Source organism: Siphateles boraxobius, unplaced genomic scaffold (assembly GCF_051911475.1).
Source record: "Siphateles boraxobius isolate OS27281-9 unplaced genomic scaffold, OSU_SipBor_1 130, whole genome shotgun sequence".
Lineage (NCBI taxonomy): Eukaryota > Metazoa > Chordata > Actinopteri > Cypriniformes > Leuciscidae > Siphateles > Siphateles boraxobius.
The window spans coordinates 10,028,913-10,046,022 of record NW_027508734.1 but is presented as its reverse complement, the minus strand read 5'-3'; the positions used below and the strand labels follow the sequence as shown (position 1 = coordinate 10,046,022).

Genomic DNA, 17,110 nt, shown 5'->3' with positions numbered 1-17,110 from the left:
GACGGCCGCTTACGTCAAACCTGATTGGCTGATTCGAATGTTCACGCTTCACAGCTGATTCACATTTTAAATGGAACGCGGGAACGGAATCCGGCTTTAAAACCAAAGGTAGAACAGTTGTCTCTACGTGGGACTTGCCAGTCACAGGGTTTATTTCGCGTCTTCTGCCTGGGATAAATCATCGGAGTCGAGTGGTTGTCCAGAGTTCAGTCAGGTGTTTTGGTTGCTTTAACGTCACTTTTTGGACGACACAGCCCTCGTTTTATTGATCTGCTGTTGAGTTTTGTAAAGCAGTCCAAAAACGCACAGCAATGTTTGAGGTAAGTTGTTTATTTGTCTTGCTTTAAGATTTATGCATGGCACCACTTGTTTTGATTTATTAGCCTACTAAAGTGTCTTTCACATAACACAATTCTGTGAGTAACTGTAATAGGAGTCACTGAAATGATTATTACAACGTTTAGTTAATATTTGGTAATGGTCCCCTTTGAACATTCTGTTACCTATGTAACTTTGCAACTACATGTCAACTAACTCTCATTAGAGTATTAGTTAACGGTTAACTCTTTGTGATGCTCCTCCAACAGACACTCTACTAATTATAAGTAACTTTAATTACATGTCAACTTATTATAAACCTACCAGTCTACTAACACCCTATTGAGTTAGTAGACCTGTTGGTGCAACGTTACTTGAACTTGTATACAACAGAATGTGTTAAAGGGACCATCAAAATAAAGTGAAACCATGTTAAAATGACTAATTATAAACTAAAAATAAATGTGAAGTGCATATTAATATGACAACAATGCTTCCTAGTCAATGGTAAAATTATAATTTGAAACTCTAAAGAACTTTCTTTCCCCTCATTCTAGACCAGTCAAGATGACCTGTTTCTGTTCCCTACTGAAGGCCTGAATGAGGCTTTCTTCCCTGAAGCAGAGGGTTTAGGGCGAGGGAGCCTGTCCCTTGCCGAGGCTTTGCTTCCCCTGGTAGAGTCTCCATCCCCTCAGATGACACCCTGGCTCTGCTCCACCCGCTACAAGACCGAATTGTGCAGCCGCTATGCTGAGACGGGTACCTGCAAGTATGCCGATCGCTGCCAGTTTGCCCACGGCCTTCACGATCTCCACGTACCCTCCCGCCATCCCAAGTACAAAACCGAGCTGTGTCGTACCTACCACACTGCCGGCTACTGCGTTTATGGCACGCGTTGTTTGTTTGTGCACAACCTTAAAGAGCAAAGGGCCGTCCGTCCCCGGCGCAGGAATGTACCATGCCGTACCTATCGTGCGTTTGGGGTTTGCCCTTTCGGCACCAGATGCCACTTCCTTCATGTTGAGGGTGGCTCTGAATCAGACGGTGGGGAGGAAGAGCGAACCTGGCCGTCACAATCCCAAGAGTGGAAGCCTCGCGGTGCACTCTGTCGCACCTTTAGCGCTTTTGGTTTCTGTCTGTATGGCACCCGTTGCCGGTTCCAGCATGGGCTTCCCAATACAGTCAAAGGCGTCAACTTGAACCGCACATCCTGGCCTCATCCGATGACCAACAGAGGATCGATTTCGCCTGTCTCGGAAATGTGTTCGTCTCCATCTCCGCCTCCATCTGCTTTGGCCTCGCCGGTGTTCCCCGACGGCTCTGGTCCGATCACGCCACCATCAGTGGAAGCGGTGGCCAACAATGCGTTCACCTTCAGCAGCCAACATCTGAATGACCTGCTGCTGCCTCTGGCCCTCAGGCTCCAAATGTTGAAGGCTACCAATGCTGCTCCTCAAGATGCTCTAGTGTGAATCCTGTGGTGGGATCCCAGAAGTTAACCACTATAAACTTTTAACTGTGACTGTACTATGCCGAATTTATATTTAACTTGTTTTTATTAGTAAGTGTATAGTCTTTTTGCCACTTTTGAGACTGATTCTCAAGTGTTTGCTTTTATCATCTTAATTCAAGTCTGTCTTGTACTTCAGAGGCCACTTATTTTTGACGGACTGAACTAAGCCTGTAATTGAATTTATTTTACTGGTGTGTGTGTATATATGACTGATTTGACTATGAATGTTTTTAAGTATGTGATTTTTAAGTATGATTTTTAAAACTTAAGTGACCTAAGTTATTCTAGTAACGTCAGCATCTTTGGATCTCAATAAAACTTCCAAAAAGGATTTGTGCATCTTGTCTTTTCTAGAAATGTGACAAATGGTGAGCATTTGAAAGTTGCTTTGTCTAAACCGCATTAGGTCTGTAGAAAGTACTGTGAAAGTTTAGCTAAGTATTATAGAAGCTATTACTTAAATTGTGAATTAAATAATTGTGGTAATATCTACCTTTCAGGGTAGTGGAAAATGGATCTAATTAATTTCAGTAGTGGAAATGGGATGTAATTACTGATTGAATTGTTTTTTCAAGCTTTGGAGCCCAGGACCCGTTTAAAGGTGATATTAATAGAGACTATAAAGTGAACCAATGTGTAAAAGGATAATGGGTTTCACATGCCACACATGTTTGTATTTGGCTCACAATGAGTGAAGTTTGGGGTTAGTTCTGGCTAAAAAGGAAGTGGGCTGCCAAACACGGTCTAATCTGGGCTACAATTCAGCTGTTCATTTGGGCTAAAGGAAAATTTCTGACTGGAATGAACTATTCTAATTTCTGATCAGTCTTAAGGGGAAAAATGGCTGTCAAATTTAAGACTTATTTCAAAATATAATTTTTTTAATAAACTGTACTTTACCGCGGACCTTCTCAGCACGGACCTGTGGACAACCTGGCAGAAAATGCAAACTGCAAAAGAAAGGGGTCAACTATCTTTACTGAACCTATTCAAAAGACTCAGTTGCCAGCGTAAGAATCCATGCGCATGCGCGAAGCTCACGGCCAATCAGGCGCTTCCTTCAAGTTCACCAGTGTGTTGTGCATAAACATTCCGGAGACTGAATGGCTTAGCTGCTTGTGCTAAAACAGGCACATAACGCTAGTTAAATAGAAAGTACCTTGCATTTATGAACTGATACGTCGCCAATCGCCAATAAGAAGGTACGGTGTATGATGTTTAGCCCCATTTTTATTACAAGTGTGCTAAGGCAGCCTAGCAAGGAGAGTTTAATAGAGATTGGTGATGTCACGCATTCTTGTCGCTTTAGCTCTAGACCTTTAATGTAACTTACTTCACAGCGTATTTATTTAGTGATCTCTCTAAGGGGAAGATGGCGGAGGAACGGCGCTTCGCCGAGGTGCCCCGGGAATCCATCAAACTGATGGCCGAGAGCACCGGAGTGGAGCTCAGCGAAGAGGTGGCAGCTCTGCTGGCTGAGGATGTGTGTTACCGACTCAGAGAGGCAACACAGGTCACATATCAGTTCATGTTTGGGGTTTATAATATTACATGCATTGCATGTTACCGTATAAACCTTTTTGTTCCATGCAAACTTTTCCACTTGCATTATGACGTCTGTCATTTGCTGTTGCAGGTGTTGTGCAAGCATTGCACGTTTCCATACATGATGCACGTGTCTGATTATTCTTTTAAAGCAATTCTGATATGTGCTGTTATTTAAGAAAGTTTCCATCTGAAGCTGTTATTTGAATCCTTTTCGTGTTTTGCCTGCTTTTATACACCTAACGTATCCATTGCTTTAAAGCTGTGTTGATGTGCGCTTCTGCCTGTAAAATGTGACATGGTCACAAGTTTTTATCTTAAAGGGATAGTTCACCCAAAAATGAAAATCAGCCCACGATTTACTCACCCTCAAGTCATCCTAGGTGTAAATTACATTGTTCTTTCAGACGAATACAATCAGAGTTATATTAAAAAATGTTCTGGCTCTTCCAAGCTTTATAATGATAGTGAATGGCTGTTTCTGGTTTGAAGTCCACAAAAGTGCATCTATCCATGATAAAAGTGCTCCGCACAGCTCCGGGGGGTTAATAAAGGCCTTCTAAAGCGAAACGATGTGTTTGTGTAAGAAAAATATATTTAAAACTGGCTGAAAGCTTAACGTGTTAAATATGGATCTTTTTCGTACACAAACGCATTGCTTCGCTTCAGAAGGCCTTTATTAACCCCCCCAGAGCCGCGTGGAGCACTTTTATAATGGATAGATGCACTTTTGTGGACTTCAAAACAGAAACGGCAATTCACTGCCATTATAAAACTTGGTAGGGCCAGGACATTTTTTTTAATATAACTCCGAATGTATTCGACTAAAAGAAGAATGTCATCACCTAGGATGACTTGAGGGTGAGTACATTTTTCATTTTCATCCCTTTAAGCCCTTTGTTGATGTTTTGGATGTGTTTTATTCCTCTAAACAAGTATTTGTAAGGAAAGATGTTGAATATTCTGCAAAGAAGCAACCCAAGTCTGTACATTTCATCTGTTTGTCCCTCTACAGAACAGCTCACAGTTTATGAGACATGCAAAGAGAAGGAAACTATGCGTGGAAGACTTCAATAGAGCGTTACGGTGGAGCAATACTGAGGTAACGTTATCTCTTTGAATTGGTTTTTAATGTAAATGTGCATTATGGTGTTGTTTGATACAGTTTAACATATGGAGAGCAACATTACACTTGCTGTATATATTACAGACAGTTTGCGGCTACGGTGCGCAAGACGCCTTACCGTTCCGTCCACTGAAGGAAGGAGAGCTTTTTTTTGTAGAGGATCGGGAGGTAAATCTGGTGGAGTTGGCACTTGCTACCAACATCCCTAAAGGCTGTGCAGAAATGTTGGTTCGAGGTAAGGCGGTATCATTAGTGAAATTTACTCAAATTTATGATCTTTCAATTTTTAAAAAGATTCATGTAGTCTGTTTTGTCTCATCGGCAGTGAATGTGTCATATCTTGATGGGAAAGGCAATCTCGAATCTCAAGGCACAGGTAAACCTCAAAATATTTGAATAGCTGTTTATTTAAAATTATTTGTCAGTTTAATTTGTATCAGGTCTCGGCTTTTTATATATAGTGAAACTCCTTTTATTTTAATTTAATATAATTATAATACATTTAATTTAAATGCCCTAATTTAAACAAAACCATTATATACTACAAAATACAGAATTGAATCTATCTAAAAAGGCACATTAACCATTTCACATCATCCATTATCATCATCAAAATAATATACTGTAAATATTCAATATATCTCTCAGCTCTATTCTGTGTTGGTTTTATTATAACATAACAGCTTGTTTCTTGTTAGTGCCCACTGCGGTTCAGTCTCTATCAGAGGATCTCCTGAAGTATTACCAACAAATAACGCGAGCCATTTTAGGAGAGGACCCACATCTCATGAAGGTACCTACACTACCTTTCAAAAGTTTGGGGTCAGTAATTTGTTGTTATTATTATTGGTAGAAATGTTTCGTGAGCATTAAATCCGCATATTATAATGATTTCTGAAGGATCATGTGACACTGAAGACTGGAGCAATGATGCTGGTAATGAAAACAGGAATACATATATTAAAATAGAAAACAGTTATTTAAAATTGTAATAATATTTAATAAAAAAATCTTACAGACCCTTATACTTTACTGTGGTGCTTTTATTTCACTAATGTAAATTTTAAAACATTACAAAATACTTCAGAGCACAGCTGATACTGAGCAGTTTTGTTTTCTTTTGCTAGTATAATAATGTTTTACTTTGTCTATCAGGTGGCTTTGCTAGACCTCCAGTCCAATTCAAAGATCGCTGCCCTGCTGCCTTACTTCGTGTACGTCATCAGTGGGGTACGTTATGTCCAGGATGTAAAAATGCATTCATTCATTTTTACCTTGTGTAATAATGCCTTTTTTGTAATTGCTGTAAAACTAAGTGAATCTTGTTACATGTCCACTGGCTATTTGAACCATATTATAATCTATGGCACTGTTTACACAAGGTATCAAGATGCGTTTTGGTCGATCGCATAACAAGTGGATGTCGCTAAATACAAGTGTAAACGGGGTCTAAAACGTTTTGAGCTTTCAGAGTTTGTAGAAAACGCATTCGACCAGATTGATTTCGTAGTGTAAACTCTCATGTGGTCGAATGTGTTCAAACAGCCAGAAAAATTCTCCGCCTACTGATCTAATGCGTAAACATTATGGGAAGAGCTCTAGCCAGACGGGATTTAAACTTTGTCGACTGGAGACCCAAGTTTGGTTTGAAGATGAAAAACGTACCAAGCTCAATGTTCTCTCACCATTCCTGATTTCTAACACACACTCAGTGCTCGGTGTGATCTTGCGGCTGTCAGAGCGGAAACAAAAGCTGCTGCTCTCCGTGTGTTTTTCCGTCGTCTCCGGGTGCATTCTTATGTAAATTACGTGTGCTTATTTTGTCCATTAAATTGAAAGATCTTAAAAAGCCCATATATTTACCCACCCATAGACCCTCCCCTCATAGAAATCAGGACAGAAGTGTTTGAAAGTGGACAATAGAGATGATTAAAACACCAGGTGTTAACAGGAATGTGTCTCCCTCGTCTACTTGTTATCCGATCGACCAAAACGCATCTTAATACCAGGTGTAAACGGGGCCTATGATTCTCTCTTTTTCTTAGGTAAAGTCGGTGAGTCATGATCTGGACCAGTTAAACAGGCTATTACACATGGTGAAGAGTTTGGTGCAGAACCCGTACCTGTATCTGGGCTCATATGTGCGAAGTCTGGTGTCTAGTGTCATGTACTGCATCCTGGAGCCTCTGGCTGCCTCCATCAACCCCCTCAATGATCACTGGACCCTGAGAGACTACGCTGCCCTTCTACTCAGCCATATCTTCTGGTATTTCTTGAGCATCCTACAGTAAATGACATGTTTGTGTGTCTTGAATCTTGAATTAATCAATTTACCCATTTCATAAAAGTGGTTTTACTGGTGGTTTTTCCCATGTTGACTTGTAGGACACATGGTGATCTTGTGAGTGGGCTGTACCATCAGATCCTGCTGTCTCTGCAGAAAGTTCTTTCTGACCCAGTTCGACCTCTCTGTTCCCACTACGGCGCTGTAGTGGGTCTGCACGCTCTCGGCTGGAAGGTAAACCGCAGACAGCACCTCACCCACAAATACACTTCTTAATCCTAAATGTCATACTGTTTGTGTGTGTGTCTGTGTTTGCCACAGGCAGTTGAACGTGTGCTGTATCCTCACCTTCCTGCCTACTGGGCGAATTTACAAGCTGTGTTAGATGATTACTCTGTGTCTAACGCTCAGGTGAAAGCAGACGGCCACAAAGTCTATGGAGCCATTCTGGTAAGTAAAATACTTTAGACATTGACTATGGTGCACAACTTTCTTTTCAGGATGTTGATATACATTCATTGATTTATTCAAGTACATTGTTATATTTTGAAACGCAGTATGCAGTCTCCATGACACCTTCTATTAGTGCAGCACAATTTGGCCATTTTTTAAATTTTAGATAAGTGTGTGTGTGTGTGTGTGTGTGTGTGTGTGTGTGTGTGTGTGTGTGTGTGTGTGTGTGTGTGTGTGTGTGTGTGTGTGTGTGGTGTGTGTGGTGTGTGTGGTGTGTGTGTTGTGTGTGTTGTGTGTGTTGTGTGTGTTGTGTGTGTTGTGTGTGGTGTGTGTGGTGTGTGGTGTGTGGTGTGTGGTGTGTGGTGTGTGGTGTGTGGTGTGTGTGTGTATATGAACTCAATATGACCATATTATAATAATCGTACTATTAAATTATAATAAGAAATTATTACAATATGAAGCCAAAACATTTTGTTATTTTCTTTTAAAATATTTAAATATAATAATAAATAAAGAATTTTACTTATTATTATTATTATTATTATTGGTCGTAGAAGTAATAATAATAATAATAATGGCTATTATTTTTATTAAATTACATTGCATTAAATTGGCTTAAATTATTATATACCAACATAAGAATTTTACTGTGAAATAATATAATTATTATTATTATTACTACTAAATAAAAATATTAAACAAGAAATATTACTATTGTATATTTTATTTTACAATCTGTAAAATGACAATACTAATATTTATTTCATAGCTGTCTTAATTTCTACATTAATTTGTTTATTTTGATGGAAAAGCATGGGTAGCTCTTAAAGCTTTTCTTTTGTTAACAACAGCCGATTTATAATAGTCTATTATTATTACTAATTTGGGAAGATGGTTGGCCCATTTTTGGTCCAAATGCACATTATAATCGACCCAAACAAACTCAGCGCTTGCAAAGATGGAGGTTTTGTGTAATAGCATTAAGTGCAAACCAAACCCCTCTAAGACACTAAGAACACTAGATTTACAAGCAGCGCATATATTTATTGAATTAAATTGCAGCCTGTAGAAGTCTTGATTAATTATGACTTTTCAACAACAGTATATAAGCCCAACCCTAATGTCTCATCTAAACCTCAATTGAGCACTCTATCTCCTGCCTGAAGGTGGCGGTAGAACGTTTGCTGAAGATGAAGGCACTCAGTCTGACCTTAGCAACAGAAGGAGGTGCTGCTGCTCTACCGGGCACTGCCTCAGGGGCTGTGGGGTTCAGAGAAAGCTCTCCTGGCCTCAGCCCACCTCCTGAACCCCTTTCTGAACCTCCTCTCGGCATTGCAAGTCATCTACAAGCAGGTGGAGCTGGCTGCCCATGGGAAGAGTGGACACCTGTATCTCTTCCTGCCATGTACTGTGAACTTTACTCTTTTTTTGGAGACAGTCTGGCTGTACGGTTCAGCACTGACCCGCCACTAGCTGGCGCCCCACCTGCAGGTCCCGGCCAACCGCTAGAGGGCAGGAAAGAGCCAGCGAGTGTTGCCCCTAATCTTGAGAGTACACGCAAAATGCCCCAACTCACGGCCAGTATGAACATAAGCCCACGGCAAGATGGAAGCCCACGTACGGAACCACAACCACCCAGCCTGGCTGCCACCACCCCGGGGAGGTACGACTCAAACCACTTGAGTGCAACATTCAGGTTCTGGAAGTAAAACGCCTATTCATTTTTTCCATAGGGGATAGACCGTAATAGACCTTTAAAATAAACCTTTAAAAATTGACCTAATGTGAGCTACAAGGTTGTTAATCTGTATATGCAGTAGAAGTGGTGGAAAACTACACTACCCATGATTCTGCAAATACATATCCACCAATTAGGGTCACACAAGAAAATTGCACCAAGAGATGTCATAACTGAGACAGTCTCCCTATTTATATCAACATCTTTAAATCAAAAGTACATATCTCCATAGTTTTTTATTTAATTTGTGATTCACAATGCATCATGGGAATTGTAGTTCTTTCCCTTATTAAAAACATTTAGTGAACAGTCTTTTACCTTTTTCTGATATTGATTTATTTTTTTGCTTCAAATCAAAGTTTGTAAGATTGTTTCACCGCGTTGCTGGTTGGTTTGGTTAATGGCTTAAATAAAGGCTTCTTTTTTTTTTTTTTTTAAATGAATGGGGAAAAATTCTTCCGGAACCAAGGCCACTGACAAAGTGGGCAGGCGCTGTTGCACTCTGTTGACCTTTTGACCTTTAAGTCCTGCCTTGAAGGGTTAGTTCACCCAAAAATAAAAATTCTGTCATTAATTACTCACCCTCATGTCGTTCCAAACCTGTAAGACCTTCGTTCTTCTTCAGAACACAAATGAAGATATTTTTGATGAAATCTGAGAGCTTTCTGTCCCTCCATTTACAGCAACGTCATTGCAACTTTCAAGGCCCAGAAAGGTGGTAAAGACATAGTTAAAATAGCCCATGTGACTACAGCAGTTCAACCATAATGTTATGAAGCGGTGAGAATACTTTTTGTGTGCTAAAATAACGACTTTATTCAACAATCTCTTCTCTTCCATGTCATTCTCCTACGCTGTTGACGTCGTGTAAACAGTGCAGCGCTTCTGGGTTCTACGTCAGAACGTCGGCTCATTATTGGCTAGCTCCTGGGTCAGCATTACACACATGACCAGCGTCGGCCAATGATGAGCTGACATTCTGACGTAGAACCCAGAAGCGCTGCACTGTTTACATTACGTCAACAGCGTAGGAGAATGACATGGAAAAGGAAGAGATTGTTGCATAATGACGTTATTTTGGGGGGGTTTTGCACACAAAAAGTATTTTCATCGCTTCAAACATTACGGTTGAACTACTGTAGTCACAAGGGCTGTTTTAACTATGTCTTTACCACCTTTCTGGGCCTTGAAAGTTGCAATGATGTTGCTGTCAATGGAGGGACGGAAAGCTATCGGATTTCATCAAAAAGCTCTTCATTTGTGTTCCGAAGATGAACGGTCTTACGGCTTTGGAACGACATATGAGAGAGTAATTTTCATTTTTGGGTGAACTTACCCTTTAAATGATACTGACCAACACTACTTAAGCAAGTCTTGTCATTTTAAAACGCTTAAAATTGTTTAGCGAAGGTTCAAAAGTAGGCCTGTCGCGATAATCAATAAATCAATTAATCGCACGATAAAAAAAATTAGCTCGATAATTTTTCCGGCCGCGATAATTTCCATTTGCATGCTTGTTTTGTTTTCCTCGTCTCTCTCTCTCTCTCTCTCTACCAAAAAGACTGGATGTCAACATCAACGCTGACCGCCACACATTGTTTTTCGAATGTTTTTTTAAAAATTATTATTGTTTTTTTTCACTGAGCCTATTTACAATCGTATTTGTTTGCAGAGCGCCGTAGCGCGTCCCTCTCTCTCTCGCGCGCGCGCTCTTTCACCCTCATATGAGGCGCCATACCGCCGTCTAGGGCTTAAATCAAACTTCATTCACGCACACATATATGAAACACTTGCATACACATATATTAAGTAGTCAAACATACATGTATACTGCTGAATGCTCAAACAAGTACATATGGAATGCACAACGACACAAGTTGCTCACGCACATGCACGCAAACTACACACACGAGAACGAGATGCGCGCACACACAAACTCTCCACGCACATATGAGACGCGCGCATACACACAAACTCGCGCACACTCATATGAGACGCGAGCGCACACACACACACACACTCAAACTCAATGAGACGGAGCACACACACACAAACTGTCCGCGAACATACTCATAGTAGACGCGACCGCACACACGGACACAAACTAGTGCACATTCTCATATGAGACGCATGCTCACACAGTACATGATGCATATGATTCTCAGTGTGAACGGAAGTCACACATTGGTAACTGCATTTTTTGTTAACAGAGACAGAGTCCATTGCTTTTATTGTTTTTGGTTGTTTTGTTAATTTAAATAGTCTTTAGAAATAAAAGTTTATTGACCTTTGAAAAGGTGTACCTGCATTATTATGCCATTATCTTTATTTTAGATGAAAATGGTCTCAGAACGACAATATTATCATTTATTATCAATATTATCGTTTATCGCAATAATTTCTTGGACAATTTATCGTCCAGCAAAATTTGTTATCGTGACAGGCCTATTCAAAAGGTCAAAAGGCAGTTTCTCACTGGTGGTCTCTTTTTGTCCCGTGTCTGCAGATCTCTTACCCGCTCTTCCTCCTCCTCATCTTCCGTCTCACGTTCCAGGTCATCCTCATCACGTCCAGGACGTTCAACCAGCCAATCCCGAGATATTTTCCCTAAAGCCCGTTTTCCGCCACCTCAGGCTGGACCTCCGGCATTCGCTTTCATCATTGGCGGGCGGCAGATGGGACGACGCTGTCAGGGACGACGCTTCCAGACGAGCTTTACTCCAACTCCGCCTCCTACTTCCCTCCCACCTCGTGCCTACGCCCACAAGCTACCAGTCATCGGGAGGGTCAGCAAACCTGTGCGCCACTGGACGTGTTCCCATTACTCGCTTCATCTGCCTCTTTAAAATCCAAGGGCGATGTATGTGACGTTTAGAGAAACGTGAACTCAAGTGACATCTCATCATTTGACTGCATCTTAGTAACTACAGGTGAAAAATTCTATATGCTCTATGCAAATAAGGCAAGTATCATTTTGGGGAAATTTTGAATGGATAACTGGTGTTTTTAATCTAACTCTTCTGATCAGTAGCATTAACTTTGAATTATCTCTTAGTTATGTCAGCATCTACTGCAAATAGTATAATAGAACATGAAACCAAATGAGGTTGAAGATTATATTTACTGTTTATTGTTACTGTTATTTGTAGCAGGATGAATCTTCAGACACTGCTATACAATTGCCTTGTTTAATTGGGTATTTATGTATGTAATTTTTTCCAACTTTTTTTTTTTTTTTTTACATGCTGAACATTTTTGTAATGATGTAGGTCTATAAAAATAAATACATTATCTAATGTACTCGCAATATATCTTATTTTGTATTTAAACTACAGGTTTTAATGCCAAAGATTTAACATTTTATGCCTGGTAAAAAGCTGCATGTTAAATTTAAACAGTAATTTCCTTATGATCCCCTTTAATTAATTAAGCAGAAACTGTGCTTAATGCATTACCTTAAATGAGTTGTTAAAAATTGTACAAAAAAATAGATATGTTTCCATCGTTCTAGAGAATAATTCCTAAATCGTTATACATTTTAATTCATATAATGCATTATTTCTTTTAAAGGACAGCTAACCCATAACATTTGTCATTATTTAATCACACTCATGTTGAAATGCAAAGTTTCCTTGAGGGAACGCAACACTGAATGCAAAATTATTGCGAGTGAACGCGATATATAATTTTTTTTCTCCCATTTCTTATTTTTCCCATTACTATGCCAAATTTAGAGCAGTGAATCTCAACCTTTTTTACTTTTTGTCCCTCCTATTGTCCACAACAATATAGTCATGTGAAAAAGAAAGTACACCCTTTTGATTTCTCTGTATCAGACAGGAAATAATAAATCATCTGGTCCTTGGTAGGTCTTAAAATTAGGTAAATACAACAACACATGACATATTACACGGCTTTATTTAACAAAAACTAGGCCAAAATGAAGAAGCCATGCGTGACAAACTAAGTACACCCTTACTGCTTCCATATGAATTAAGAGGGTAAGTAGTAGTCAGGTGCTGGTTATCAAATGTCTTTGATAAACTGATCATCAGTAAGTGTGAGCACCTCTATAAAAGCAGAAGTTTTGGTAGTTTGCTGGTCTGGAGCATTCAGGTGTGTTTTAATGCCAAAGACATCGGCAATGATTTTAGAGAAGCAATTTGTTGCTGCCCTCTAGGATCAAGTCCATCATTCTACAGTGTGGAAGATTACTCACAAATGGAAAACATTCGAGACCCAAAATTCACCCCAAGGTCAGACTGTGCAATGCTCAGAGAAACTGCAAAAAAAAAGAACAAGAGCTACATCTCAGTAGGCATGTTAAAGTTCATGACAGTACACATAGAAAAATACTGAACAAGTATGGTTTGTTTGGAAGGGTTGCCAGGAGAAAGCTGCTTCTCTCTAAAAAGAAAATGGCAACAAAGTTTTGTTTGAAAAAACCACAAGATTTCTGGAACAATGTCCTTTGAACATCCGAGACCAAAGTGGAGATGTTTGGCCATAAATCAAAAAGCCACATTTGGCGTAAACCAAACACAGCATATCAGCACAAAAACCTCATACCAACTGTCAAAAACTGGTGATGGTGTGATGATCTGGGCTTTTTTTGCAGCCACAGGACCGGGGCACCTTGCAGTCGCAGTCATTATTGAGTTGACCATGAACTCCTCTGGATACCAAAGTATTCTAGAGTCAAATGTGAGGCCTTCTCTCCGTCATCTAAAGCTTGGCTGAAATTGGCTCATGCAACAGGACAATGATCCCAAGCATTAGAAACTTCCAGGCAGGTGAGTTGAGGTAAGTTTAAGCTAATCTCAAGTCTACAGGACATTGGTCCTCCAGGACTGAGCGCTAACATGGAACATGAACATCCTGGTTACTCTTTGTATCTTTTCTATACATTCTTCAAAATGTCTTAATTTTCGATAGAAAATCAAATGGGTTTGGAGCAACATGATGGTGAGTAGCTAAATGTCAGAATAACAAAAAATATTAAAAAAATAATCCTTTAAGATATAAAGTTATGTTCCAATGACAACTGGACTAAAGTGCAATCTCACTTTTGAACCTGTTGAGGTAACCAACAAAGTTTGGTTTAGGTTCTGTTGTACTAGACGGGAGAAGGCTGATGGTGTCCGCAAACCTGTTGCATTAAACTTTCAGTGTGGTGTTGAACTTTCCATGTCAGAGCCCAGGTTTGGTTACACGTGCAGCACATTCACAACATATTCTACAATCCCGAGAGAATACACAAACAAAACTAGTTTAATAATGCCTATTTTTGCGGATAAAGCTCTGAATTTTCTGCGTGCTCACGCGTTCATCTTCATGATGATGGCGTATGGCCTCTTTATCATCCTCGGTGCTGTTGTTTTGATGATATTGGAGCAACCTGAGGAGAATTTACTCGTTCAAGAGGTCCGTGAACTAAAAGCTCTTTTTTTGACAGAGAACCCGTGTGTTGAGCAAAGCAGTTTGGACGGTTTATTAATGAACGTGCTTTCTGCGAGTAAACGTGGCGTGGCCGCACTGAAATCCGACAGCGTTGAATGCAACTTCGACTTTACGTCGTCGCTGTTTTTCGTCATTACCTTCCTCACGACCACAGGTGAGCAGTCAGATACCAGTTAAGATGTTGGCTTGATGTTTGAAATTGAAAACTACCGCTATGAATTTATTGAACAGTTCATTCCAAATCTTATCTCACTTGTGGACGTGGTGGACCAATGTCATGTATTATAAACAGAATTGCCAATGTGCACAGTGGTGTTTACAGCCAAGATGCGACAGTGTAGTTATTTCAACATTAATTATTTATTTCTTTTTTTCTTCTTCCTTTCTTTCGAACAATTGATCCTTTTAATTGAGTGTAGGCACAGTCAACCAGTGCACGATGTAGCCTAGTTTTGATCAAAATAAATAATTTTAAATAGTAAGGCTAGTCAAGCAGTAGTACAAAACGTGACAACACTTGAAGTGGACCTAGTTAAACGTTAGGCTACTACATGTTCTTACTGTAGTCATCATAGCAGTAAATTATGCATAATTAGAAGTAACTGACCCTCAACTAGAACTCTAGTAAGTAGTTAATTAATATTAGGCTACTCAGTACTTATTTGAGTAAGTACAATGTAGCTATGTCACCTTAAAATAACCCAAAACATTGCTTATCCTTTAGAATTTATTTATCCTTTAGAACTTATTTTAATATTTAAGTCAACACACTCAATACAATATTTATTTATATTTTAAAACTTGTTAAATCACTCATATTTTTTTATTAATTTAAGGATACAGTCAATTTGGCAAATGCATGATTTATTTAGTTTATTTTTTACATTATTTATTTTTATCTTAATATTTCAGTCCACACTCCAATACAAGCTTTATCTATTTTTTTATTTTTAATATATGTATTTTTATATTCAATCCTAACTAAAGAATGACTGATAATTGATTTGATTTGTTTGCCATTGATTTGGTCAACCAGTATACCATACAGTGTAATTTTGGCCTTCACATTTGTTAATAATTGTCAAAAAGTAAAGATATCTTCAAAGTCCCTGATATCTTCACACTTTATATAGTTTGCACTACATAATTTATTTGCAGGTTATGGCACCACTGTGCCCCTTTCGGATGAGGGCCGTGTGTTCTGTGTTGTTTACTGTCTTGTTGGCATCCCATTCACCATGCTGCTGCTGTCCTGCCTCACTCGTGCCCTTCTGCCCCGGGTAACACACACTCCTATTCATAACCTTCAAGTCTTCTGGGGACTGTCTCGCAACCATGCTGCGTTGCTGCACTGCAGTGTCCTCGCCTTTTGCACAGCGACCTTGTTCTTTCTTCTACCTGCTGGTGCCCTGTGTCTGCTGGAGAACCACTGGAGTTACCTGGAGTCGCTGTATTTTTGTTTTATCTCACTCAGCACAACTGGACTGGGTGACTACCTTCCTGGCAGGACGCAAAGCCGAGCAGCACGTCAGGTGCTGGAGTTCGCAACCTCCTGTAAGTCCCTGTAACCTCCTTTTAGGATTTTTTTTAAAAAGCATGTTGGATCAAGCATATTTTTCCTTTAATTTAAGTCAACAAACCAATGCATGATCTAATTTATTCATTTATTGAATCATCATTTAGGTTACCTGATGCTTGGGCTGATTGTCCTGCTTGTCGTTCTGGAAAGCTTCTGGGAACTCCAACAGGTTCAAGCCATCCTTCATTTTTTCTCTGGACCAACGTGGCTGGGTGAGCTGAAGGGGGTGGGTTTGGATGAGCTTGTGCTCAGTGGGGACATGGCAGGTCTAGAAGAGGAACCTCATTACACTCTTCCTATATCCACAATCTCCCCTACTTTCTCAGACTCACCTGCCACTCCAACAGTAGAGCTGCCACCAAACTTTGACATGCCCCCCATGGCGACCTCCAAAGAAAATGTTTCCCCTTCACTAAGACCAAACTCCTCCCCAGAGGCCGGTTGCATAAACGACTAAGACTAGTCTTAAAACTTGGTCATCACATTTTTTTCTTTAAGACTCTTCATAACTGTTTCAAGTCAGGTATATAAAAACATGCACTGGTCTAATTTGATACTAGAAAGTAAAACTGATTGCCCGTTGACTCAACGCTAGTTGCTCATACTAATACTTAAGACACAATCTTACCATAAGTGGTTTATGTTTATGCAACCGGATCTGTGTCCATCCACTTCCACTATCACTACATAACTAATATAATGAAACTGGACATTGTAAAAATATATATGTTAGCAATGGTGTGCCTCCATAATATGCAATACTAGCTTTAATAACTAGAAGCTGGCAAACACTAGGTGGCCCCATTTGTTTATTTTCTTCAATACTCTTTGGATTGTTCTGAGTGGTACATGAATTTATATTTATAATCTGTTTAATAAACAAGTTACATTTACAATGCAGATTATATGAATATAAAAAAATATATATTCAAAGATTATGAATTTATTATTCATTATAAATATTTGAAAGCCAATATTGTCAAACAAACTACTAGTCAAAGTTTGGGCACACTTACTCCTTCTTTATTATATGTGTTAAATGTTCAATATTTTTGAAAAAAGTAAAGTGTTACTGTTGAAAAGTTTGGGGTTGG

The 17,110-nt window shown here is 39.5% G+C and overlaps 3 protein-coding genes across 6 annotated transcripts; all 3 read left to right on the top strand.

The window, feature by feature from the left end:
- The first annotated feature begins 83 nt into the window (after positions 1–83).
- Positions 84–2,160, top strand: cth1 (cysteine three histidine 1). Its single transcript, XM_077227841.1, has 2 exons — positions 84–320; positions 876–2,160. The coding sequence occupies exons 1-2, from the start codon at positions 312–314 to the stop codon at positions 1,788–1,790; spliced, it is 924 nt and encodes a 307-aa protein (XP_077083956.1). The 5' UTR covers positions 84–311; the 3' UTR covers positions 1,791–2,160.
- Positions 2,161–2,853: 693 nt separating this feature from the next.
- On the top strand, positions 2,854–12,277 carry taf6l (TAF6-like RNA polymerase II, p300/CBP-associated factor (PCAF)-associated factor). Of its 4 annotated transcripts, none has more exons than XM_077227837.1 (12): positions 2,854–3,033; positions 3,198–3,344; positions 4,392–4,478; positions 4,587–4,737; positions 4,828–4,878; positions 5,201–5,295; positions 5,658–5,732; positions 6,548–6,768; positions 6,888–7,020; positions 7,108–7,236; positions 8,406–8,902; positions 11,484–12,277. In XM_077227837.1, the coding sequence occupies exons 2-12, from the start codon at positions 3,204–3,206 to the stop codon at positions 11,821–11,823; spliced, it is 1,920 nt and encodes a 639-aa protein (XP_077083952.1). In that variant the 5' UTR covers positions 2,854–3,033; positions 3,198–3,203; the 3' UTR covers positions 11,824–12,277. The 4 variants fall into 4 exon arrangements, with proteins under 4 accessions (XP_077083952.1, XP_077083954.1, XP_077083953.1 ...); XM_077227839.1 differs by having other exon boundaries at positions 2,900–3,033; positions 11,532–12,277; XM_077227838.1 differs by having other exon boundaries at positions 2,901–3,033; positions 3,172–3,344; positions 11,532–12,277.
- A 1,944-nt stretch (positions 12,278–14,221) lies between these two features.
- kcnk7 (potassium channel, subfamily K, member 7) lies at positions 14,222–16,473 on the top strand. The gene is made up of 3 exons (XM_077227245.1): positions 14,222–14,591; positions 15,596–15,991; positions 16,121–16,473. Exons 1-3 carry the CDS (start codon positions 14,255–14,257, stop codon positions 16,471–16,473), a joined length of 1,086 nt encoding a protein of 361 aa, XP_077083360.1. The 5' UTR covers positions 14,222–14,254.
- The last annotated feature ends 637 nt before the right edge of the window (positions 16,474–17,110 follow it).